The sequence below is a fragment of the Protopterus annectens genome, chromosome 13.part0, assembly GCF_019279795.1.
Source record: "Protopterus annectens isolate FY-2018-M chromosome 13.part0, PAN1.0, whole genome shotgun sequence".
NCBI lineage: Eukaryota > Metazoa > Chordata > Ceratodontiformes > Protopteridae > Protopterus > Protopterus annectens.
Window position 1 is genome coordinate 846,140,584 of NC_056747.1, and position 26,114 is coordinate 846,166,697.

The window sequence follows — 26,114 nt, forward strand, 5'->3', positions numbered from 1 at the left end:
ATCCTGTTCCCACTGACAGAGAATCTAGGGCCTTGGATAGATGAGGTAAAAAGGTGTATACCTCCTCCACCCTTGCGATTAGGTCATTTAATTTCTTTTTCATATGCTTAAGTTTCAGCAGCATACTTTGGAAACTATTAAGGCTAAAACTGCTGGTGTTACTTCCCTGATGGAGAGTAAGGACATGCAAGATTTATTGATATCTGCCACTCTTGTTACTAAACATTCACTACATTGTGGTTCTGACACTTTGGAGGCTTCTTGCAGGGCAGCAGCCACTGGTTCTGTTATTAGAAGACATGCTTGGCTCAGGGAACAGCCCCTTTCTGAACCCGTCAAATCTAAATTACTGGATGTGCCTTTGCACAAGGACAAGCTTTTTGGTAACAAAGCAGAAGAGGTATTGAAAAAGTTGGAGGATAAGGCCAAATCTATGCAAACTGTTAAGGATTTTCAGCAAGTTCAGCCTCCTCACTTTAGTAGACATTGCCCTTCTGAGAATTGGACTTTTCCTGATCCTAGCAAACAGGGTCGCACTAGGCCTAGGGGTTACAGGTCTTCTAGGGGACAGACTTCCACCCCTCTAAAGGCGAAGCACTGGCATGCTTCCTCTTCAAAATCGGAGAGTTCTGAGCAAACCTCCCAAAGCAATCATTCCCAATTACTCTGGCCTTCCCCTGCCTGCCTCTGCGGGCCCAGGGTTTCCTTTGGGGGGGTTTAGCCATTTTTGCAGATGTCTGGTCCACTATCACAGACGACAAATGGGTACTCAAAATAGTATCCCAAGGCTACAAGTTCTCCTTTCACACCTTCCCTGTCCACCAAGGATACCCAGATATCCCCCTAATCAAAGGGCAGAAGCAGAAAAACAAGTTTCTTCTTTGCTAAACCTGAGAGCAATAGAGCCAGTTCCTGCACTACAGACAGGTCAGGGCTTCTACTCAAGACCTTTCCTGGTTCCCAAAAATGGGGGCACCTGGCGCCCTATTCTGGATTTGTCTATTCTAAATACTTTTCTGGTGATTCCCAAGTCAGCAGTTGCTGCCAGTGCTGGCCAAGGATTCCTGGCTGTTGACTTTGGATATCAAAGAAGCTTATCTGCACATCCCAGTAAGGGAAAGCTGCAGGCAGTTCCTTCGCTTCAGGGTGGGAAAGGGACACTTCCAGTTCTCTGCACTGCCCTTTGGCTTATCTACTGCTCCCAGAGTTTTTACGAAATGCTTGGCTCCAGTCTTTGCTTTTTGCAGGCAAAGAAACATTCAAATTTACCCTTACTTGGACGATTGTCTTATTCAAGCATACTCTCCAGAGCAACTTATAAAGGATTTGGACTTTGTAAAGAACCTTCTTACCTCTTTGGGCTACACTATCAATGAAAAGAAGTCAAAATTGGTACCCACCAGAGAGATTGTATTCCTGGGAGTGAGTCTGAGCACAGCCGCCCAGATGGTATTCCTCCCTCAAGAGAAACAAATGGATCTTTTGAATTACTTCAAGAATTTGGCAAGCATGACCCAGCTCTCTGCAAGGCAATTCCTGCAAGCCCTGGGATTCATGGCTTCATGTATTCTGATGATTCCATATGCCAGACTGCATATGAAGAAAGTACAATGGTACCGCAAGAACCTTTGGTGTCAGCACACACGGAATTTAGATTTGATACTTCTTCTGATTCCCTGCCTGCAGACAGTTTCTTTGGTGGGTGATGGCCAGTTCACAGAACAAAGGCCTGCCTTTTTGTCCACCTCCTGCCAGCCAGACTCTCACCACAGATGCCTCCGACTATGCTTGGGGAGCACATCTAGAGGGCAGATGCATTCAGGGGACTTGGAGCTATCAACAGATTCATTTGCACATATATCTGAAGGAATTGATGGCAGTCAAGCAGGCCTTGATGGCTTTCAAGCATCTACTCACTCCTGGTACTCTTCTAGTCAGGGCAGACAACACCACAATCATGTGGTACATCAACAAGCAGGGAGGGACTCACTCTTGCCCCCTGTGCACTCTAAGCATGATACTGTGGTCCAGAGCAGCTTCCATGGGCATTCACCTGATAGCTCAGTTCCTTCCAGGAAGGTGCAATGCCTTGGCAGACCTGTTGAACAGTCAGGTCCTGGATCCTCACGAGTGGCAACTAAACAAGACCATCTTCTATTGCATCATTCAGCGTTGGGGCACACCCCAGGTGGATCTCTTCTAATCTCCGACCAACCACCTTCTTCCATCCTTTTGCACCAGGGAACATCATGACAAAGCTTGGAAAGTGTATGCTCTGTCCTTCCCCTGGACACAGCTCTCAATCTATGCCTTCCCTCCTCTGCCTCTTCCCAGCGTGCTGTTAAAGATAAGGGATGAAAAACCAAAGGCCATTATCATAACTCCAGACTGGCCCAGACAACATTGGTATCCATTACTTTGCAGTCTCTCCCAGTCTCAACCTTGGCATCTTCCCCTGATACCAGATCTCTTGGTTCAGGAAGGAGGAAAAATTCTGCATCCTCTTCTTCAGACTCTGCATTTGGCAGCCTGGCTCATAATTTAAATCTTTCCCAACAGGTGGTTGAGGTTCTTCATGAGGCCAGGAGGCCTAGCACTAGGAAATCTTACGCAGATAAGTGGAAAAGATTCTCCATTTGGATGCAGACTAGAGGGGAAGACCCTTCTCAACCTACTCCTTCCTCTTATTCTTGACTATCTGGCAGGCTTGCTTAGTGGTGGACTTTCTTTTTCTTCAATCAAGATTCATGCTTCAGCTTTTTCTGCTCATTGTTTCTTTGAGCGACCCATTTTCTCTCATCCCTTGATGAAACAGATCCTCAGGAGAGCTAGCAATTTAAAGCCTCCCAGAAGGGCACCTACTCCTGCTTAGGATCTTAATTTTGTACTTGAGAAACTTACTCTGCCTCCTTTTGAACCAGCTGTCTCAGCAGATTTGAAGTTTCTCTCCTGGAAAACTGCCTTTCTCTTGGCTATTACGTCAGCTAGAAGAGTTTCTGAGCTGCAGGCCTTAATGGCAGTAGAGCCTGTTATCATCCATGTGGATCGGGTTTCTCTTCGAACTAATCCCACCTTTATGCCTATGGTGGTTTCTAGCCTGACTCTTAACTAGTCTATCCATCTGCCTACCTTCTTTTCTAATCCTCAGAGTAAAGGGGAAAGGTTACTGCACTCCCTGGATGTGCATAGACAGCTTAGATTTTACCTGGACAGGACTAAACTTTTTCAAAAGTCAGATCAGTTGTTGGTCAGTTTTGCACCCGGAGCTCAGGGCAAAGCTATTTCTAAACAGACCATTTATAAATGGATTGCTCATTGTATTCACTTTTGTTACTTGCAGCATGGCAAGGTTCCTCCACAGATTACTAGGACCCATTCTACTAGAGCAGCCTCTACCTCAACAGCTTTTTTAAGAGGTGTTCCTACTAGGGGCATCCTGGAAGCAGTTACCTGGACTTCTGACCACACTTTCACTAAACATTACAATTTACCCTCGTTTTCGAAGTCGAGTGCTGGTTTTGCCACTGCAGTGTTGCAGGGCATTCTTACCAACCCTTAACCAGTGGGTGTTGCTCCTCCCTTTTGTTTTTGTTTCCTGAGCTTTGGGAATAGACCCATTTTGTAAGGACTGCAACAGTGAAACACTATGAACATAGTACAGTTGTGTACACTTACCATAAATGTCGATGTTAGAGTGTATTCACTGTTGCCGTCCTTGTTCACCCCCCCCCCAATCCCCTTTTTTCCTAGGGCACAGACTGTTTTTTTTCTTTTCCTGGTCTAGCCTTCATGGGGACTCCTGACTGTTAAGGCAAGAAAAACTGAGGAAATGGCATCTGCTACCTTCCTTTGTACATGACGTCAGGCTTACAACCGAAGGCAGCTGATGTCATATACCAAGGACTTTGGTATTCTGGCCGACTGTGGGCTACTGGGAGCCAGATAACCCATTTTGTAAGGACTGCAACAGTGGATACACTCAAACATCTACATTTATGGTAAGTGTACACAACTGTACTTTATCAACCTCCCTGTCTTCTTCCCGAAGTTTCAGAATAAGGGAGAGTATAAATTGCACCTGCTCGATGTTCATTGACAATTACGTTTTTACTAATATAGGACAAAGGCCTTTCACAAGTCCGATCAACTCCTCATTTCGTACCCTAAGCCCAAACCTGCATCAAAGGTCACAATTACTCGTTGGATTTCTCAGTGTATACTCTTGGCATATTCAACCAATGGATAGTCTCCACCAGGTCAACTTAAGGCACATTCTACTAGGTCTATGGCTACTTCAGCTCCCTTTTGGTCCAGAGTTTCCTTGGATGACATTTGCTCTGTGGCTACCTGGGCATCTTAACATACTTTCATCTCCCATTACAAGTTGGATCTTCTTTCCAGAAGTAGGGCATCCTTTGGCTCCGCTGTGTTATGGAATATCCTTCCATGAGGGCCTCCCAGGTGTTTGGTAGCTGGGGACACTCCCACAGGTTGAAGAGCAAATGAAGGCAGCAACTTCAGATAAAAAGTTATGTACTCACTATGACATTCCATCTGAGTTGTTGCTCTTCATTTGTCTTCATCCATCCCTCCTTCCCCCAGTCTTATATGGCCTGTGTAGTGGTTTGGCTGGATTAGATGTGAACCTTTCTTTGGCATACATGGTCATTCCTTATGTTACTGTCTGGGTTGTTGTACCAAGGGATAAGACATTGTGTCAGGTGTGGTTGCTATGCTGGGCAGCAAACTCTTGTCTGAAGGGATGAAGGAGACAGGGGCATTATGGGTAGGGGAGGAGCTTAGATCTCGGATCCGACGCTGGAGAAATGCAGCAATATATATATATATATATATATATATATATATATATATATATATATATATATATATATATAAAATGTGTGTGTGTACAGAAAGCTATTCTTTAATATCTGGTACCTGCATTACATTTCTCAAGAGCTGTCAGTATAGTTCTCTGCATTCCAAACAATCTTCCCAGCAACCCCCTTAGTCATTTTCATCCACTTTTTTCAGTATAAAAAATACAAACCTTTTGAAAAAGTTTCACACATTTTGGTGTGTGGGGAGTGGTGGGAATTTCACATAAATGTTGTTGGCATAGGAGCCACAGGATAAAGGAACCTTCTATTCCATCTGCTAGAGGTACATCTGAAGAACAAACTGATATGATGAATCCTCTTGTATTTGTTATGTACCCAAGTGTCTCATCACTGCAGGGGAGATGATGTACATGCCCTTGCACTGCTTCCGTAAAAGATAGCAGGTTGGGCCAGGGGAGTTCAGCTGCAGAGGTGCTGTTGGGAGTAAAATATATTTACAATATTTATTGCCATTTGTTTAGTGGGATAACTTGTGCTGAAATAGCCCCTTTTCAGCAGGGGTCTGAGTAGAAACGTTCCACACTTTTTCAACAAGAATAATGTATAGGTTACACAGCATATTAGAATACCAAATATTTTATATAAATTGTATAACTTGTTACAAATGATGCATACTTTGTATAAGTGAGTATATGAATGACTGATTAGACATTATTTTGATTTAAATGAATTAGCATTGAGCTAATTGATGAGTTTGAGTTAAGGTGAAGCTTGTAAGGGTAAAATACCTATTGTAAGCAGTGAAGTTTAATATGAGTAGTGAATATTAATATAGAGCATTTAGCACACAGTATTTTAAAGAAGTTATCTGTTTATTTGCAGGTTCTCAGGCAGTTGGAAGCTTGTGGCATTGTAGAAACTATCCACATCAGTGCAGCTGGATTCCCTATCAGGTAACATTTTTACTACAAAAAAGAACAGAGAATAACATAACACCCTCTGAGCAGCATGCTGAAAATGAAGTTCACTAAACTTTGCAGAGAGATGCCACAGCACCTTGTATCATAAGAGTCAGTCAAATGAGAAGTACACACACCCACAAACCCAAATCAGTCTACAGGTCAGGGGCTCATTCTTAAAAGGCACCTTCTGGCTAGAAAATGTTTGCAAAAGTATGCTAAGAAGTGACCATAATAATTGACTAGCACTTTGTGCCTGCTCATATTGTATGTATGTATGATAGTGTGTATATACGACATTACCTATTTGTTCTAATAGTGCCTGCTTTAAAAGTTAATGTGGTTTCTTGTTCTGGTAGCTGGTATCGATTTGGCAGATTTTCAGTATTTATATAAATTTTATAACAATTAATTATACTAGCCAGTAAAGTACAGATGTGTGTTCAGCTTTTGTCAGAAAGTTTTTGTTCTGCCTACCTTTTGATTTGCAGAAATATAATTTTTTCATTTGTATAATATTTTTTTTTAAGAAAACTTTCAAAGTTTTTAGAAAGGTAGCTTAGCTGCAGTGTAAACCAAGCCCTTTCAGTGTGTTTCAGTATTCTGCACCATCACACATCACATTTTGATGGCGCATTTGTATTGTGAAGTCTTTGTTGAGTTGAGTGCTCATTGTGCAGATTACTTAGTACAGCTTAAGAGCATTTAATAAAGTACTGCTGTACTTCTGTACTTTATCATTAAATAAATCATGCAAAATAACCCCTCTAATCTCTTTTTTGATCCCTGCCACTGTACAGTCTCTTCCTCCCTCCTCAAATCATACTTTATTTTTTTTTGTAAGCTCACCTCCTGATTTTATTCTAGCTGTGATGTCCTGTTAATTATACCAGCACTGATTTTTTGTCCTTCCTGTGTTTAGCTGCAATGTAATTTTGGTGCAAGTTCTAATCTTAAAAAAAAAAAAAAAAAACTCTGAAATTCATAAATTACAGGTAAAGCCTTGCCCTATAATAAATATAGCAGTAAAGACTTGAAGGTGCATTTTTATATTTGAACCATAATTTTAATTAACAGTCTAAACAGAATCCCGTTTGCAGTAGAAACATAAAATTATAATTGAAGACTGAATACATAACAATTTTAACCTATTCGTCCAGTTTACTTTACAGCCAAGAAAGAACGTATTTGGAACTTAGGAAATGTGGTTTATTTTATGCATTTTAAAATGGTGACTGCACTGCTACAGTTAACTGCATACTTGGAGATGTTTTGGCAATAGATGGTTCTGAATTACTAAAACTCAAGTTAAAACTGAAAACCAAGGATGTTGGAAGGTTACTGATCACTCAAGGCTGTAATGTCTATAGTAATAACAGAGGTGTGCTCAATAGGCCATACTGGTTGCAGGATGGACCTAAGACCTATTAGTTTAAAATTAAAAGTATCCATTCTTATTCAAAAATATTTCATTGCAACACAGGTGCATAAACTACTGAAACGTTGTTCTCAATTCACTTAGTAAGTATTGAGGAGAGCAACTTTATCGTTTCATTAGGGTACAAGCAAAATTAAGCCTATTACAGAAGGTTCCAGCTTTTGGAATCTTTGAAGGGGCCCCACTCTTGCCCAATATTGCAGAGGCTGTCTCAAGCTCAGGACAACAGTATCCAAGAAAATAAGTCCTTACCGTGGAACTTAGTAATTCTGCTGGCTATATAATCAGTAAATGACCAGTGATGATGATTTGAGAGCAAGGCTTTCCTTTTAGGTTAAGCAAGTTATCTGAGCAAGAAGGAAGCACTTGTAGACATTATTTCTGAGGTACTGTACCTATGTTACTGCTTTGAAATGTTTTAGGGACTTTGCTAAGGGCTGATGCACTTCAGCAGTGGAGAGCATTATTTATATTGTATGAGTGCCTGTCACTATTGAATCTCAAGTCTCTGTTAAAGTGGACTAGTATTTCTTCAGGAAAGCAGACTGATGTCTTAATGTATCTCCTCTACTTTGATTACTCAACTGTTTCATATATTCTCTTCAGGTAAGGATGACACTGTATCTGCAGCAATGCTCCTAAAAGCACTGAACCTTATTTCACCATCAAGCGAACTCTCTTAATGTTAACGTTTCAACAGTTGCCATTCCCAGACACAGATCTGGTATAACTACTGCATATGTTCATAGAGTCCCAGTGCAGTTACATACCAGGGCTGACTCTCAGATGCTGGCGGCAGTTCATCTTCCAGCTCCTCAACTCTACATACATGAGCATGTCCAAAGGTCAGTCAATGGTTTCCTCTCCAGTCCAGCTGGTGAATCTGGGAATTTTGAGGCAATGTTACAACTGTCTCATGTACACGGACAACCCTCTCCTCCTCCAAACAGGTTCAAATATATATGAGAGATGCAACTATTTAGCCAAACTGGAGGCTGAGCTCTCTCATCTCAAAACTGGTGTAACCAGTCAGGAGGAGAAGGTAACCTCACACAACACAATTCCAGTATCACATAGTCCCACCACATCAGCGAACCAAACACATAAATAGACAAAACATACTCGGAGGCTCTAAATAAAAATCTACCTAAGCAACAGAGACCTCCAAAGCAGACATCCAAGCAAATGCTACCTCAAAACAAAACACGCACAACACATAGCCCACAAAGTCAGTGTGCCAAGCAGCCACAGCCCTTAAGGCTGAATAACACACCTGATACTCTTGTAATAGGTGACTCTATTGTCAGACACACTGACGTCCCGCTCACCAGGCTGAATAAAGAGAAGGTCACGGTGAGCTGCCTGTCAGGTGCTAGGATCCGCCACATAACGCAAGCACTCAGGTCACTCCAAAGCAAATACAAATATGACTCAGTCATTGTACATGCTGGTATGAATGACCTGAGACATACCTCCCTGGACTACATGAAAAGAGACATAGAGGAGCTCTCTGATCATGTAGCCCAGGCTGGTATGACCCTGACCTTGAGCAGCATCTTACCCTCACCTAGAATGATGCCACAGTACAAAGACAAAATGATCAATTTTAACAATTGGCTAAACTTTTGGTGTCATTCAAAGGGGATCCAGTGTCTGTCAGCCTGGGATGACATGCTCGACAAGCCACGTTGCTTCGCTAGGGACGGCTTGCACCTGTCACCACTGGGCTTTCGGATATTGGCAAAGGCTCTTGCCACCCCCATAGTGCCTTTTTTAGGCAAGGCTCAAAAGTCAAACCCACCCTCATAGACAGCACAAGGAACAATAAACTAAGGGTACTGCTGCTAAACGCCAGAAGTCTTAACCTCAAGATGCACGCACTCAAAGCTCTCCTCAGTGTGGAGAACATCGATATCTGTGCAGTGACAGAAACCTGGCTCAAAACTCCAGAGAGCACCCCAGCACTACCAGGCTATACCTCATATCATGCTTTTCGGCCCCAAAACCCGGACCGAACCACAAAAGGAGGGGGAGTTTCCATATTTATCAAGGATATACACACCTCCAGGTTAGTGGCATTGCACGAAGTATCTGAGACCATCCATGTGCAACTAACAGTGGGCAAGACTGCTTTTCAGTTTATAGCATCCTACAGACCACCCTCTCAAAGTCAGGAATCACACTCTGCTTTCCTGAAAACATTGGAGAACATGAAGATCTCTCCGAACACCATTATATTGGGCGACTTCAACTACCCAAACATTGACTGGGAGCACTACTCAAGCCCCAGCACTTTAGCCCAAAGGTTCCTGGAAATTATAAACTCAAATGCTATGGAACAACTAGTCACCACTCCCACAAGAGGGGACAACATACTAGACCTGATCATTACCAACATGGGGACTCTATGCTCCACACCAGAAGTATATCCCTCATTGGTAAAATCAGACCATAAATTAATTTCACTGGATGTCCACATCCCGACCCCACCCCCAGCCCAGAAAACCACAGTGAAAAACTTTTCAAAAGCGAACTTCTCACTTCTCAAAACTGAAGTGGAATCCTTCAAGGCCCCAGGGCCAGTAGAAACTACGGCCCAAACTGCAGAATCCTATATAAACGCATTCTACGGACGTCTCCAGGAATGCATGGATCATGCTATCCCAAACAAAACCAAGACCCAATCATCCAAAGGCAGGCATCCAGTCTGGTGGACCCCTGCCATAAATAAACTGTACAACAGAAGGAGGAAGCTACTACATGATGGAGCAAAATCCCTAATAGGGAAGGCAACTCTGATCAGTACTAGCAAAAAATTACGATCCCTCATAAAACCCTCCAAGGCCAGCTTAGAGAGAAAAATTGCACAGGACACCAAAGACAATCATAAGGCTTTTTTCAGTTATGTTAGAAACCTGGGATGCAACTCCCAGACTTGTTCTGAGTTGATTCTAAACGACAAAAAATACAATGAACCCACAGACATCGCCAATATCCTGGCAGACAGGTTCAGTGCAAACAACCCCCCCCCCCAAAAGAGCAAGTATCTATCCCAGCAGAGGGCTGCCTCCCAAACATCTCTGATGCTCAGGTGAAGGTTGCCCTCTCCAAAGCAAAAAACACTGCTTCCATGGGACCAGATGGCGTCCCAGTTTGCGTCCTACATAAACTCCAAGAGGAACTAATCCCTCAAATAAAACAGCTGTACAATCTCAGCATCACTACAGGATATGTGCCCACAGAATGGCGTACAACAACAGTGGTCCCACTCCACAAAGGTGGAGCCTCTACGGACCCTGGAAACTATCGCCCCATAAGCCTGACTAGCTTAGTCTGCAAGGCTATGGAGAGGATCATCATGGAGCTCATAAACAAAGACATTGGGGACCTACAGACACTAGATCCTACCCAGTTCGGCTTTGTCAAGGGCAGATCCTGCCTTTTGAACCTGGTTGACTTCTTCGAAACAGTCACCAAAGCCATAGATGAAGTGAAGGTAGTCCACACAGCCTATCTGGACCTTGCAAAGGCATTTGACACAATACCCCACTCGGGCATCATAGATAAGCTATCCAGCTTAAATATAAACCCCTATGTCACAAGATGGGTCTCAAACTGGCTCAAAGGCAGAACCCACAGAGTGAGAGTTGCTGGAGCCATGTCAGACTCGAATCCAGTCACAAGTGGGTGTCCCACAGGGTTCTGTCCTGGGACCACTCTTGTTCGGTATATACTTTTCCGAGGTACAGGCAAACGTGGGAGAACTATGGCTCACCAAGTTCGCAGACGACTGCAAACTGGGCACCATAATCAACTCTCCAGCTGACACAAACATCCTTCAGAAAGGTCTCACAGAGACAGATAACTGGTGCCAGTGCCATGGTTTAAAGCTAAATGCCAAAAAATGTATAGTCATACCCTTTGGCAAAAACAATGTGCCCACAAATTACCACATAGGCGGAAACCCATTAAGTACAGAGAAAGTTATTAGGGACCTGGGGACCCAAGTTGATAGCAATCTCTCCTTTGAAAACCACATTGCCAAAGTGGTTAGAAAGACCTTCTACATAGCCCACCTCATCACGAAGGTTTCACATCTAGATCAAGAGAGGTAATCGTGCCTCTTTATTCATCCCTCATCGGGCCCATCATAGAATACAATGCCCCTTTTGGGATGTACCTTACCCGACACCTGCAGCAATTAGAAAGACCCCAAAAGTATCTCACCAAGTGGATCAAGGGTCTCAAACAGATGCCATATGCTGCTCGGTTAAAAAAACTCCAGCTGTACTCAGTTGCATATCGCCTACTTCGAGAGGCGATCTATGCCTGACATACAAAGCTATGTCAAATCCAGAATTAATGGACATGCTCCACCTCAATAAATCTAAATCCCTTAGAGCCACACGCTCGGGACTTGAACCTCAGCACAGAAATAAATAGAACTTGCTGGAGGGACAGGTTCATAACCCAGGGGCTCCCCTCGCTCTGGAATAGAATTCCAGTTCATGTGAGGCAGAGCACCTCACTGAATCTCTTCAAGAAGAATCTCGATAGATGGAGGTTTGTCCCAGAGATTACTCCCGTGTCACTATTAGACAGAGACACAGTAAACTAAACCTTAAAAAGGGCACAGTATACTCAAATCAAGGGGTGGCGTAAGCCATACAGAATCGGGCTAGGCTTATAATTGCCTCAGGGCAGATAGCCTAGTATGAACCTATAATAAGTTTCTTGCAGTTAAGTCAACACTAGGTTAAAGTTTTCTCCCCTAGGGTATTTGCTTACTGTTTGTGCAGTGTAGAATTTGTATAACTAGTTTTTTTATGCCACTCTGTCGTGGTTTATAAATGTTTTCTTTTGATTCTTGTTTTAATTGTATCTGCCACAAAAACTTCTATAAACATGAAGTCTGATTTGTCACATACTCTGGGATTCAGAAGAAGCCTTTCCGCTTACAGAAATTGCCTATCACAAGTAGATCAGTTAACACAGTGGTGAGAAAATGTGAGAGGTGGCTGCAGTCACAGTAAGAGACCTCAACATGGGCTCATTAATATGTCTGAATTGCACTTCAGATAGCACAAGCACTGTCAGACCTGGTGGCAGTAGTGTTCTCTCTACCGACCACTCCTCATTATGAAGGGGAGCACCCTTTACTCACTCCTAGACATCCATCCATGAACAAAGAAGTTCCCATCCCCTACAATCAGTCACACTCATGGAAACACTCATTCACCCACACACACTCCAGTACAGGCAAGTGCACAGGTACATATCCCATCCAGACTCTCTTCCCTACCTAATCCCTATTTCCACTCGGGCAGAGGTGCAGCATCATTCATGCAGTTAGACAGATGTCCTCACATCTATATACAGTAACACTCCCCCAAACACACACTCACAACACTCTCTCTCAACTTACTGAAACACGGCTGCTTACATCAGAGTGAATGGGTGGACGCTGTCTTTTGCAAGTAAAAAAAAATCATACAACATTTGGCAACATAACTTTGGAGCTGCTGGCATATCCGGGGGAGAAAGCTTGGCTAATTAACATGAATCACCTCCCTGGATTGCCCCATTAGTATGCAGCTCTCCCAGCAAGACTGCCTCCATGCTAAAGCACCTGTTAGTGAGAAATCTCAGTGGTAGTGCAGTGTACGAATCCGACTCACCCATGAGGGGGATAATTAAGGCTTCTACCTCATGTTAAGCCTTTCTGAGTCCTTGCCACTGTTTTGTATCTGCCTTGTGGACTTTCTCACAGCTGAAAAGGCTCTTTGGACCTATTTATTTACCTGTTTAAACTGAAATAAATAAATCTACCTCCCATGAGCTGTCTCCTTCGTCTATGATTAAAGCCTTAATGACTTAAGATGTTGAATGTCATATTAATGGTTTTTCTCATGTTTACCCGAGTCTCTGTTTTTGTTTTTACTTTCTTCCCCTTCTAACGTTTCATTTTCTAAGATGTAAAACTCTGATTCTAGTGTTTTAATTCATTTTCTCTGTCTTTGATCTCCATCACCATTTTAATTGTGAAAGCTAGTTTTGCCTATATACCTTACTTAGGAGGCTTTTAATTCTGTGATAACAGAACTTCTCTGAATGAATATTAATGTTTTGTAACCAGTGGCACTCTTATGCATGTGCCTTAAGCAGCTGTTCATACACAGTGAAGAAAATATATTTTTGCAGTATGCAAGATACTGTGATTTGGATTTGGGGAGGTCCGTGTATAAACTACAGGAAAGAACTACCAGTAATCTTAAAGTATGCTAATTAAATTGTGAGATCTCAGAAGGGTCACTGATTTACAGACTGTATGTAGGGCTGTAACATGTTGGATTAATACTGCATTAAAACCTGTATTGCTGAGTGTACATCACATTACAGTTAAGAATGGAGACTTATTTAGCAGACGTAAATTATGTTAACAGAATGTCATGATTTACAACTAAAACTTAGTGACTTTGCACTGCCTGTAAAAAGTCAGGATAAATAAAGAAATGGATAATAGCGAGTGTGACTGCACTGCTAATAACCAGTCAGGTTAGTAATAACTCTACTGCACATTGAAGCAGACCTATGCAGACTATGCACTACACCAAATAAAGTGGTGGTACAGTGGTGGTATGTAGGTGGTATGCAAGGACAAGCTGCACCAAATATGGTGGTGGCACATAGAACAAGCTGCACCAAATACGATGATACACAGGGACACTGCACAAAATACAGTGGTAGCACGTAAGGACACCCTGCACCAAATACGGTGGTGGCAGATGGGGGACACATTGCACCAAATATGGTGACACATAGAGACACAATCTACCATATGTGGTGGTGGCACATGAGGCAAAATAGCAAAAGCAATCTTCTGTTGATGCACATATGTTTTTGGCGAGTGATTTGAATATATAGATAATGTTCCACTTAAATCTGACTCTGTCATGAGAGACTTGGGTGCCTTTGACAAGTCTCTCCTTTGACCACCATACATGTCTGTAGTGGTTAGAAGATCCTTTTGCATTACGCAGCATATCCTTCATGGTATCTCTGCAAGGTTCAGAGAAGTTGTAATCCCACTTATTTTTCCCTTATTAGGTCCATCATTGTAGACAATGTCCCCTTTGCCATTTAGTTGGAGCACCTAAATCAACTTTAATTCCTGAACATTTTCCCAGCAAAAAGATATCCAGTCTGTATCCTTACTTGTTCTGATAGGTTAAAAGCCCTATGCCTGTACTCAATGTCATATAGACTCTTCAGGGGTGATCTTTAAATAGCCTTCTGTGCTATGAATAATCCAGTAGTCTTTGAAGACCTTTATCTTAACAGAAGCAGAGTTGAAACACACCCACTTTTGAGCCTAGACATCAGCTAATGGCATGACAGATACCTGTCCTCATTTATGGAATAGACTGCCCTCACATATCAAGTAGAGTACTTCCCTTGTAACCTTTAAAACCAGACTGGATGGGTGATCCCATATTTTCACTTAAGACATGCGAGGACTGCCTACTTATGGGGACATTGGTAGCTTCCATCAGTACTGGCTGATATCACTGAGCTTTACCATGGTCTCCTCTGCCATAAGCTTGGTAAGAACCCGTGAACCAGATGGACCAGTTTTTAGCAATAACTCAGGAATCCTACAAAAATGACAAATGATTATCTTCGTGTTTCACTGTTGCAGTCCTCACACTTGGTTATCCTGCCAGGGTAGCCCTCAGTCAGCCCGAATACCAGAGGCGTAGTATTTCTGTGTCTGTTGTTGTCGCTCCAGGACTGACATCTGGTCGTCAGTGTTATAAAATCAGACAGCCGATGCCATTACATCAGTCTTACTTGCCAAGGAGCCCGAAGCAGAAGCAGTTTGCACGAGTGCCGGTCGGCCGCTACCTGAGTTTTTGTTTCCGAATTGAAGTTGAAGTCTTCTAAAGCCAAGTACCCTGTTGGGGATCCTTTTTTCTTGTTCTAACCGAGATCAGAAAAAGTTAACAATTGTCTCGCCTGTGGAAAGCACATACCACACTGAGACTTCCATTCTTACTGCGTAACCTGTTTAGGCCCAGACCACGATGTCCCTCGCTGTCGCTTTTGTGCTTTGTTCAACGCCAGAACTATATGTTGTTGGGCCCTTATTGTAGCTAAATATTTTCACTCTCAGTCCTCGTTTTCTGATGTGGCTTTGGTAAGCCATCCAACTACTGATCTTCTGAAAAAACGTAAGGATAAAGACAGACTGAACAGGTCCAAAACTGCCGACGATGCTTCTATTAAGCTAGTAGTCAGTTCTCCGGTCCTCAGTGAGGTGCTTTTGCAGCCCCTGATGCCTGCTTTTGTGGATTTGCAGGCCGCTACTGAGACCCGTTCGGAGTCCGGCATGCTGCAAGACTCTAATTCGACTAAGGATCCTGCGGATGTCTCTACCTTGGATGGGTGCAGAACTGCTGAGCAGGCACCTGCTTCCGGGGAAGTTCTTTACACTACCGTTACTCTACACAAACTGACTTCTTTCACGTCTTCAGTTCTTTCTAAAACTCTACTGAGTTTCTAAGGTCCAGGGTGCGAACTACACCTAAAAAAATGACGACCCAAGCTCGGGCACCTGCCTCCATGCCTCAATCTCAAATGCTTAAAATGGCAGAAGACCTTATGTTTATTAGGGGAAGCCAGGCTACCCCTTCCAAAAGAAAGAGACTTGTCCTCAGTAGTTTTATCTGAACAGGAGTCAGATGACTCTGAGGTTTCTGAATATAAAGAAATGCAACCCCTCTCTGCTTATGAGGATTCGGATGCAGTGGAATCCATTCCTTCTGCTCCTCCAGAGGATTTTTCATTTGGTGAAACTCTACATACTTTATGGGAGCATTTCCAATGGGAATGTCAGGACTGTCCTCAGTCAATAAAGAGACTCGAGGAATTCTTAGATTTACCACAGCACAGACCTTTAGCCATTCCTCCTGCCTTGGATGTTGTGGATGATGTTTTTATGGAATCCAGTTTGACTCCTGACCCCCTTCCTCATGCTGCCAGGAAACCTGACAGGTACTACAGAGTCCCCGACTCTCTCAAATTCCTTTTCAAAAATCCTACTGCTGACCCAGAGGTCATGCGCTTCCCTTTGGCTTATCCACTGCTCCCAGAGTTTTCACAAAATGCCTGGCTCTAGCCATTGCTTTTTTAGACAAATATTCAAATTTACCCCTACTTGGATGATTGCCTGATTCAGGCAGACAGGAAAAGCTGTTACAGCACCTGACCTTTGTAAAGGACATACTGTCCTCCCTGGGTTATACTGTCAGTGAAAATAAATCAAAACTAGTCCCCACACAAAAAATTGTATTCCTGGGAGCAAGCCTGGACACAGCATCCCAGATGGCATTCCTTACTCCAGAAAAACAAGCCTACCTGACAGGCTGCTTCTCTCAACTAGCCACCAGAACCTAGTTATCCACATGGAAAATCCTGCAAGCTCTAGGGTTCATGGCCTCCTGCATTCTACTCATTCCATATGCCAGATTTCATATGAGGAAACTACAATGGTACCTAAAAAGCATTTGGTGTCAACAGTCAAGATCTGGAAACTATCATACTTATGATACCCTGTCTAAGGAAAGATTTTCTTTTGTGGGCAGCAACATGCAACCACAGCAAGGGACTTCCCTTCTCACAACCCCATGCCACCCAGGCCCTCACCACAGATGCATCAGACTATGCCTGGGGTGCACACCTGGACGGCAGGTGCATTCAGGGCCATTGGAGCCCAAATCAAATACATCTGCACATAAACCAAAAAGAGATGCTAGCTGTTCAGCACGCCCCAACAGCTTTCAGACCCCCTACTCTCCCCAGGGCCTCTAGTGATCAAAACAGACAACAACACAGTGAAGTGGTATATCAACAAGCAGGGAGGGACTCACTCTTACCCTCTCTGCAGGCTCGCCATGACCCTTTGGCACATGGCCTCAGCCATGCAAATACACCTGCCAGCACACTTCCTGCCAGGCTCCCTAAACTCTCTGGCAGACAACTTAAGCAGGAACCTGATAAACCCACATGAGTGGCAGCTAGACCACAGCACCTTCAACCTTGTAACCCAGAAATGGGACACCCTGAAGGTGGACCTCTTTGCCTCCCACTCCAATCAGCTCAGCAAATTATGCAACAGGGAACCTCGCAGCAAGGCCTGGAAATTGGATGCTGTATCCTTCCAATGGTAAACCTCTCAATTTATGCATTCCCCCCTCTACCACTCATTTCAAGGGTACTGCTCAAAATAAGGGAGGAAAAACCAAGGGCAAGATTGCCCCAGACTGGCCATGCCAGCACTGGTACATACTGCTGCGCAGCCTGTCACCCTTGCCATCGTGGCACCTACCTCAGATCCCAACACTTCTGACCCAGAAGAATGGAGAATTCATGCATCCCCAATTGCAGACCCTGAACCTGGCAGCCTGGCTTATTCCCTGACCTCTCCTCAAGCTGCCAGCATAAGCAAACAAGTCCTGGATGTTATACGTGAGGCTAGACACTCCAGCACTAGAAAGTCCTTTGCTGAGAAGTGGTAAAGGGTTTTGCACCTGGATCCAGGACTAAGGGAGCTGAAACAGCGCAGCCCTCCCTTCCTTTCATCCTGGATTACCTAGCAGACCTACTACACAGGGGTCTATCCTGCTCTTCTATTTAAATTCATGCCTCTGCCATCTCTGCTCATTACAGCACCGAGCCACCTCTCTTCCCACACCCTCTTATCAGACAATTCCTAAGAGGGGTTAACAACTTCAGGCCACCCAAAAGATCTCCTACCCCAGTTTGGGACCTTAACATTGTGTTGGAAAAGCTCACCCTACCCCCTTTTGAGCCTGTAGATTCAGAAGAGTTAAAATTCCTCTCTTGGAAAACAGCCTTGCTTCTGGCCATCACTTCAGCTAGAAGAGTTTCGGAGCAACAAGCACTCGTGGTTGTAGAGCCCTTCATCATTTTCCATGCTGACAGGGTCTCCCTCAGGACTAACCCATCCTTCATTCCTAAAGTGGTGTCCAGTGTGGCTCTCAACCAATCCATTCATTTGCCCACCTTTTTCCCTAACCCACAAAACAAGGGGGGAAGGATTCTACAATCTCTAGATGTGCACAGACAGCTCAGATTCTATCTGGATAGGACTAAATCTTTTAGAAAAACTGACCAATTGCTAGTCAGCTTCGCAGCAGGGGCTGAGGGCAAGGCCATATCCAAACAATCAATCTCCAAATGGATAGCACACTACATCCATTTCTGCTGTTGCATGGGAAACCACCCCCAAAGGTGATCAGGATGCATTCCACCAGGGCAACCTCCACCTCTGCAGCTTTTTCAGAGGGGTCCCAACCAGAAACATCCTGGAGGCTGCAACATGGACTTCTGTTCATACCTTCACCAAGCATTACCACCTGCCTATCTTCTCCAAATCCAGGGCAGGCTTTGCCACCGCAGACTTGCAAGGCATCCTAGCCAGGCCCCAGTCTTCTTGACTGCCTGCACTCTTTTCTTCAGCTTTGGGAATCAACCCAAGTGTGATTACTGCAACAGTGAAATACAAAGAACATAGTACAGTTGTGTACACGTACCATAAATGTAGATGTTCGAGTGTATTCACTGTTGCCGTCCTGGTTTCCCACCCTCCATCCCCCTTGTCTCTCTCTCTCTCCTTACAGGAAATTTTTGGTATTTACTTTCTACTGGTGGTGTTCCACCATAACCTAGCTCCTTATATGGGGGCTCCTGACAGCTGGCGCAAGAAAAACTGATGTAATAACATCGGCTGACTGATTTTATACCACTGATGACCTGATGTCAGTCCTGGAGCGACAGCAACTGACACAGGAATACTAAGCCTCTGGTATTCGGGCTGACTGAGGGCTACCCCTGGCAGGTTAACCCAAGTGTGATGACTGCAACAAGTGAATACACTTGAATATCTACATTTGTGGTAAGTGTACACAACTGTACTTTCCAAATACAATTAATGAGTTAACTGAGATGATTCTGCAGAAATAGTATTAATAGTAGCTTTGCAGTCACAGTTCGCCTGATGGAATCATTATGTACAGTTTGCACTGAGAAGCTAGGATGTACTCATTTCATCTCTGTTAATTTAGCGAAACTTACTTAGTGCAAAGACTTTAAAATGCACCATATAGCAGGCATAAGAATAAGAAAGTGAATATAAATAATCAAAACCACTGACTCGAATTTAAAGCAGGAGCTTAAAATGATATGCATAGCAACATTTATTTTTTTAAAAGATGCATCTTAATGGACCACTTAAAACAATTTGTAGTCGGTTTTTGTTTCAAAAGGCAACGTGAATGGCAAAGGTCAGGAACCTGAAATGAAAAGGAACCAAGGACTAAATATTCCAAACTTAATCTGTGACTAGTTTTTACAGTCTCATACCTACGGAACTGTAGTGATCAAGAGGTCTAACAGGGGAACACCATATCATTAGTAAAAGAGAGACGAAGACCTTACAGAACTTGGTACACTAACCTCCGGGACTTTATACTGATTTTGTTTTGCTAGCATTTTCTGAAAAAGGCATTGATGGATATAATATATATTTAAATGCACACACCCACACCCCTAGCCTGGAAGTGGAAAATGTGCCCATACATGTATTAACATAATCCTAGAAATGGCATTGAACCTGTACATATCCAGTTTGTGTAGAACTTTCTAAATTAATACATGGGCATCCTTCTGTCAATGGCATTAGTTCGCAGAGTTTGCTGTAAGAGCTGGAGGTCATTTGATTGCAGTATGTGGATAGATCTATACAAACAAAAAGAACCATTGAATCATTTGGTGCCATACTGGTTGGATAGTAAAACCCTTTACCAAGAGATTTGAGTTTTCCACCTGTAAGCTATGTGTAGTGTAATAAAATTAAATAATACTTCATTGTGAAATAAAATGACAACAGACTTCAAATTAAAAAATAATGAAAGGCTTGCTGCCGAATTAACAGGAAAATTTGGTAGTTTGTTGCATTTTGTCATGCATAGCCTAATCCGTGCTCATAACAACCAGACTCTTCTGGATTTGGAAAATATAACCCGTGGGGTGGTCCAGAATAAACCAGCCCCTTCCATCAGTTGGGGATGTTTGCATCTATTGCCTCAGAATCTATTATACTTCCTCTGATCAAGACCCCATGTACTGTTGCACAGCCCCAAAGTGCATATTTGTCAGCTTTCTGAGTTTCACAACCATCAGTTTGCCGAGTCCTTGTATCACAACTTAAAATGTAAGCTGTAGTCAAAATAATTGGTTTTAGTAGCAAATGATGTGCTGTAAGTTATGGTGTGGCACTTGGAAAGTTGAACATATTAAAGGACGCCAATTGGGTTTGTACCTTATGAGAAAACTCTTACAAAACTGCGAATGCTATTCAACATGGTTTGAATATGCTGCTGTATTGCAGCAGGGAAGCATAATGCATTAAATATGGTGGGGTTGCTCTGAGATAATTGGCACTCAATTCTTGCATCAGAGGAAGGGTCCCTTTGCAGTGGTCTGAAACTACAAATGAATAGCTGTATCTCTGGGCAGAAGATCTCTCCAGAAATCGGCCCTCAACTTGTATGAACTCAGTGTCCAGAGAAAGGAAGCCAGTTCATACTTTCCGTCAACCACTAGGTTTGCGTGTGTAGAGCACGAGCATCTTTCATCTGAGGTACAGCTTGAGACATCAGGGTATATGTGCAGAGGCACATGCAGTTCTCCTTCCTGCAGGATAATTCAGAAGGGACGTCAAGAAAGATGCAGTTCTTATGCTGCAGTTTTTAAGTGTAAATGTACTGGTACTTGTTCTTTCTCATTGGCTTTAGGATGTTCTGGATATTGGGAGTAAAGCGTAATTGTAATTTCAGCAGGCGTGATGATAAGCAAAATGAGCAAGTGCAGTGGTATAGCATACATGTTATTTTTGCTGAGATAAGTGCCATGCACGGCTGTGATCACTCCCAGCTCTGCGAAAGATGAGAGATGCAGTGTTGCAAAATATGGAAATACACTGAAAAAGTTCATTCTAAACTGCAGCTCAACTATCATTTAAACTTTAAACTTTCTTCAAAAATTAATTTTAATGTGCAGCTTGAGTGAGTTAAAAAAGTAAACTGAATGAAATGCATCACTTCCTGATGGAAGCTGAAAAACAAAAATCTTTTGCACTTGATTTTTAAGTTTTGTACATCTTTAGGAATATGGAGGAGAGGAAAAATGCAGTCTTGTCCATTAACAGCTCGAGTGTTTGTTTGTGTCTTTCGGCTGTTCCCGGTTAGGGGTCGCCACAGTGGAACTCCAGTCCGCTAATGATTGGCAGTAGAGTTTTACATGCTGGCTTGCCGGGCCTAACGCACAACCTTCAACGAAGGAACACCATTCACGCATGTCGCCACACAGAAGACGCTCTGAGAATCGAAAGGGCAACGTCTGTGAGGCGACAACGCTACCGCAGCACCACAAGTGTATAAAGTGAAAATTAAGGAATTCGTTTTTTTTTTTTTTTTGTTAGATGCGCATGATCAGAATTACTCCTGTCATTTTTAATTTCTCCAAGTGTTTTGGGTTTCTAATACCATGACGGGAATGGGACCCCATTCCTAAGTCAAAGTATGATTAAAGTTCATGAACTTAGTATGGTTTCACTCTTTGATGTTAGCCAAAAGTGCTCTTCGCAGCACCCACAATGTGCCCAGTAATGACACCTCTTGCAATTCATACAGTGTTACATGAATTGGTAACCTATCTAAATACAATTGTAAATTCTTTTTTATAAGACCATTTGCTCCTACTACTAATGGAACTGTCTGAGTATCTTTCTTCCACATGGCTCTCGTTTCTGCCTGCAGATCGAGGTATTTTATGACTTTGTGTCTCTCTGTACGCAAGACACTGTAGTCAATAGGTGTGGCGATTTCAATGATCAATGCTACTTTTGTCTTCTTTTCTTGGACCACTATATCTGGTTTTCTAGCATCTCTCTTTTGGACTGTTGGTATTGGGTGATCCCATGTGATGTAAACTTCATAATTTTCTATGATTCTCTGTGGCTCATGTTTCCAGTGTTTTTCAGCCACTTCGATGCCATTATGTTTTCACAATCTCCAATGTAACAATCTCACCACATTATTATGCCTTTCAGTATACAGTCCCTCTGCCATTAGAGAGTCGCAACCAGCAATAAGGTGTGGAACTGTTTCCAATTCGGTTCCACAAAACCTACATATGTCTGTTTCTCCCACATGTTCAATGGACTTAATAAACCAGCATGTACATAGCCCACTATCTTGGTCTGCCAATATTAACTTTCATTTCTTGATGTAAATTCACCTCTCCTTAACCATTCCTGCATTCATTCTTGATCAACATGAGGCTCTTTCAGAAGATGCTCATCGTGTTTCACTGTTGCAGTCATTACGCTTGGGTTATCCTGCTGGCAGGCTACCCGCAGTCAGCCTGAATTCCAAAGTCCTGGTCCGGCGTCTGCTGCTGTCACCTCTTCCCTGACGTCAGTGCGCCAGGGGTATATAAGATGCAGCCGACGCCATTTTCTCCAGTCTTTCATGCCACGCGGTGCCCGAAGCAAAAGCAGTTTGCAAGTGCTGGTCGGCCGACTCCTGAGATTTTTGAATTCGAATTTCAGATCCAAAGTCTTCATTAAAGCTAAGTACCCCGTTGGGGAAACTTTTTTCTTGCTCCAGACCGATGTCAGAAAAAGTTAACAATTGTATTTCTTGTGGGAAGCAAATACCTCGTAAGGATTTTCACTCTCACTGTATTCCTTGCCTAGGCCCTGACCACGACATTGCTTGTTGTCGGTTTTGGGCTAGATTTAACTAACGCACTATTAAGCATCGGTACGATTTTGCCTTTCATTACTTTGGCCGCAGGTTCAATTATACAATGCCGGCAGAACAGCCGATGACTGGGGTCTATAAAGAAAACGCAAGGATAAAGACGAGGACAGGCATCCGCGGTCCAAAACCGACAATGAGGCTTCCTCTAAGCTAGTCGTCGGTTGTCCGGTTCTCAGTGAGGCGCTTTCGCAGCCCCTGACACCCGCTACCTCAGAGCCAGAGGCCGCTTCCGACTCCCATGTGGAGCCGACTGGGCCTCTGGAAACTCAAGGTATTGGATCCTCGGAAACTATACTCTCAGATGGGTCCAGAGCCGCTGTGCAGGCATCGGCTTCTGAGGGTGTTTTCAGACCTACACAGTTACATGTAAAGCCATCTTCAGCTTCAAAGACTAAAGCAGCTCTAAAGACAAAGAAACAAGTACAGCATTCTTCAGGACAGACTTCATGCCTAAAAAACAGATGCTGAAAATGGCCGAAGACCTTATTACTTTGATCAGGGGGTTCCCATCACCCTCCTGATAAGAGGCCTAGGCAAGAGACAGACTGAATCTTCAGATCAGGTTTCCATTTCCTTTGATTCCTCCTCTGATCAGGAATACTCTCTTCCTCCCTATGTGGATTCCGATGCTGAAGAATCTATTCCTTTAGCTTCTCCTCCTGAGGATTATTCTTTTGGGGGGAAACCCTGCATACTATGAGGGAGCACTTTCATTGGGAGAGCCAGGATTATTCAGAATCCAAGAAAAGGCTCAGAGATTTTCTTTTACCTCCTCAGCACAGGCCCCTTGCTATTCCTCCTGTTATGGTCATTGTAGATGTTTTTTCAGAGTCTGGCCTGTCTCCAGACTCTCTACCCCCCCCAGCACCCGTTAAGCCAGACAGGTACTACAGGTTCCAGACACTCATATTTCTATATAAAAACCCTGCTGCTGACCCAGAAACTATATCTCGGAGTCTCAGAGGGGTCAAGGCTTCCACTGCAAAAAACCCTGTTTCCTCTGATTGGGATTCTAGAGCACTGGACAGATGGGGGAAAACAGTTTACACTTCTGCTACCTTGGCTGTAAGGGCTTTAAATTGTCAGTTTCATATGCTTAAATATCAGCAATACTTAATGTCAGAAAATGTTAACTAATTCTGAATGTGCTGAAAACAAGGAAATGTAGGAATTATTGCATGCAGCTGAACAGGTGGGAAAACATACTATGCAATGTGGTTTTGATTCTTTGGAGGCCTCTTGTAGGGCCGCTGTAACGGGTTCTGTTAGGAGACATGCTTGGTTAAAGGAACAGAATCTGCCTGATCATGTTGAAGCAAAATTATACAGCACGATACTTTGGTGTTAAGGCAGAAGAGGTGTTGAAGAAAATGGGGACTAAAGCGAAATCTATGCAGACAGTTAAGGATTTCTTACAGGTACAGCCACCCAGATTTAGCAGGAACTGGCCTTCAAAAAATTGGTCCTTTCCAGTGTCAGATAGGCCACAAAGAGGCAGATACAGGCTCCCTAGAGGCAGATGCCAGCCCCAAGGCTCATACAGGCCTAAACAATGGGGTGCTTCTAGCTCCAAAAGCAGAAAAGACAAGTCTCAACCTTAGAGGAAACATTCCCAATGACTTTCCTCTACCAGTACCAAGCACTTATCTTTTGGACGCTCCTTTAGGGGGAAAACTAGTACTTTTTTCACAAAACTGGCACATGATCACCCAGGACAAATGGGTCTTGAATAATAGTGTCCAATGGGCAGAGGCACAAAAGCAAGTTTCATCCCTCATGGACATGAGGGCCATTCAGCGAGTACCACTACAGGAGCAAAGACAAGGATTTTACTCACGTCTTTTCTTGGTACCCAGAAAGGACAAAACCTGGAGACCAGTACTGGACCTGTCTATTCTAAACACTTTTCTGGACGTTCCAAAATTCAAAATGTTGACTCTGCAGCAGCTTCTGCCCATGCTGGGCAAGAAGGCTTGGCTTGTCACCTTGGACTTAGAGGCATACCTGCATGTCCCAATCAGGCAAATCTTACAGCAGATACCTCAGATTCATAGCTGGCTCAATGCACTACCAATTCTCTGCACTGCCTTTTGCCTTTTGGGTCTTCACAAAATGCCTGGCACCAGTAATTACTTTTTGCAGACAAAGAGGAATTCAAATACATCCCTACTTGGACGACTGCCTTATTCAAGCAGAGAACAAGGACATTCTACTAAAGCATCTGGCATTTGTAAAAAGATTGCTAGGGTACACAGTAAACGAAAATAAATCAAAACTAGTACCCTCTCAAGAGATAATATTCCTGGGTGCAAGCTTAAATTTAACTGCCCAGATGGCCTATCTCATGCCAGACAAATAAAGGCAACTAACTTCTTACTTCGAAATATTGGCAACAAAAACCCAGTTATCTGCAAGAAAAATTTTGCAGGCTTTGGGCTTCATGGCATCCTGCATTCTGTTAATTCCATATGCAAGACTGCATATGAGGAAGCTTCAATGGTATCTAAAAAGTGTTTGGACTCAACATTGCCACAGCCTGGAAAAACTTGTTACCCTCATTCCCTGCCTGTAACAAGAGTTTCGATGGTGGGCACAGGCCTGTCACCACAACAAGGGACAGCTTTTCACTTTACCCACTGCCAGGCATTCAATAACAACAGATGCATCAGATTATGCCTGGGGGCCCACATGGCAGGAAAATGTATTTAGGGCACATGGCCCACGAGCCAAATGCATCTTCATATCAATCTAAAAGAAATGCTGGCTGTCCAGAATTCCCTGACAGCTTTCAAGGATCTACTTCATCCAGGACAACTACTGATAAAGACTGACAATACTACAGTCATGTGGTACATAAGCAGGGAGGCACGTATTCCTACCCCCTCTGCAGACAAGCCATGAATTTGTGGAACACTGCATTGACTTATCAAGTACACCTGCAAGCACAATTCCTGCCAGGAAAGACAAA

General features: G+C 43.4%; 1 protein-coding gene across 1 annotated transcript in view; it reads left to right on the forward strand.

Annotated features, from left to right (window-relative positions):
• Window positions 1–26,114, forward strand: part of MYO19 (myosin XIX) — a 1,187,636-nt gene that overhangs the window by 598,364 nt on the left and 563,158 nt on the right. The window contains exon 12 of the mRNA XM_044054569.1: window positions 5,724–5,794. Coding sequence (XP_043910504.1) covers window positions 5,724–5,794 — 71 coding nt within the window. The remainder of the gene's footprint in view (window positions 1–5,723; window positions 5,795–26,114) is intronic.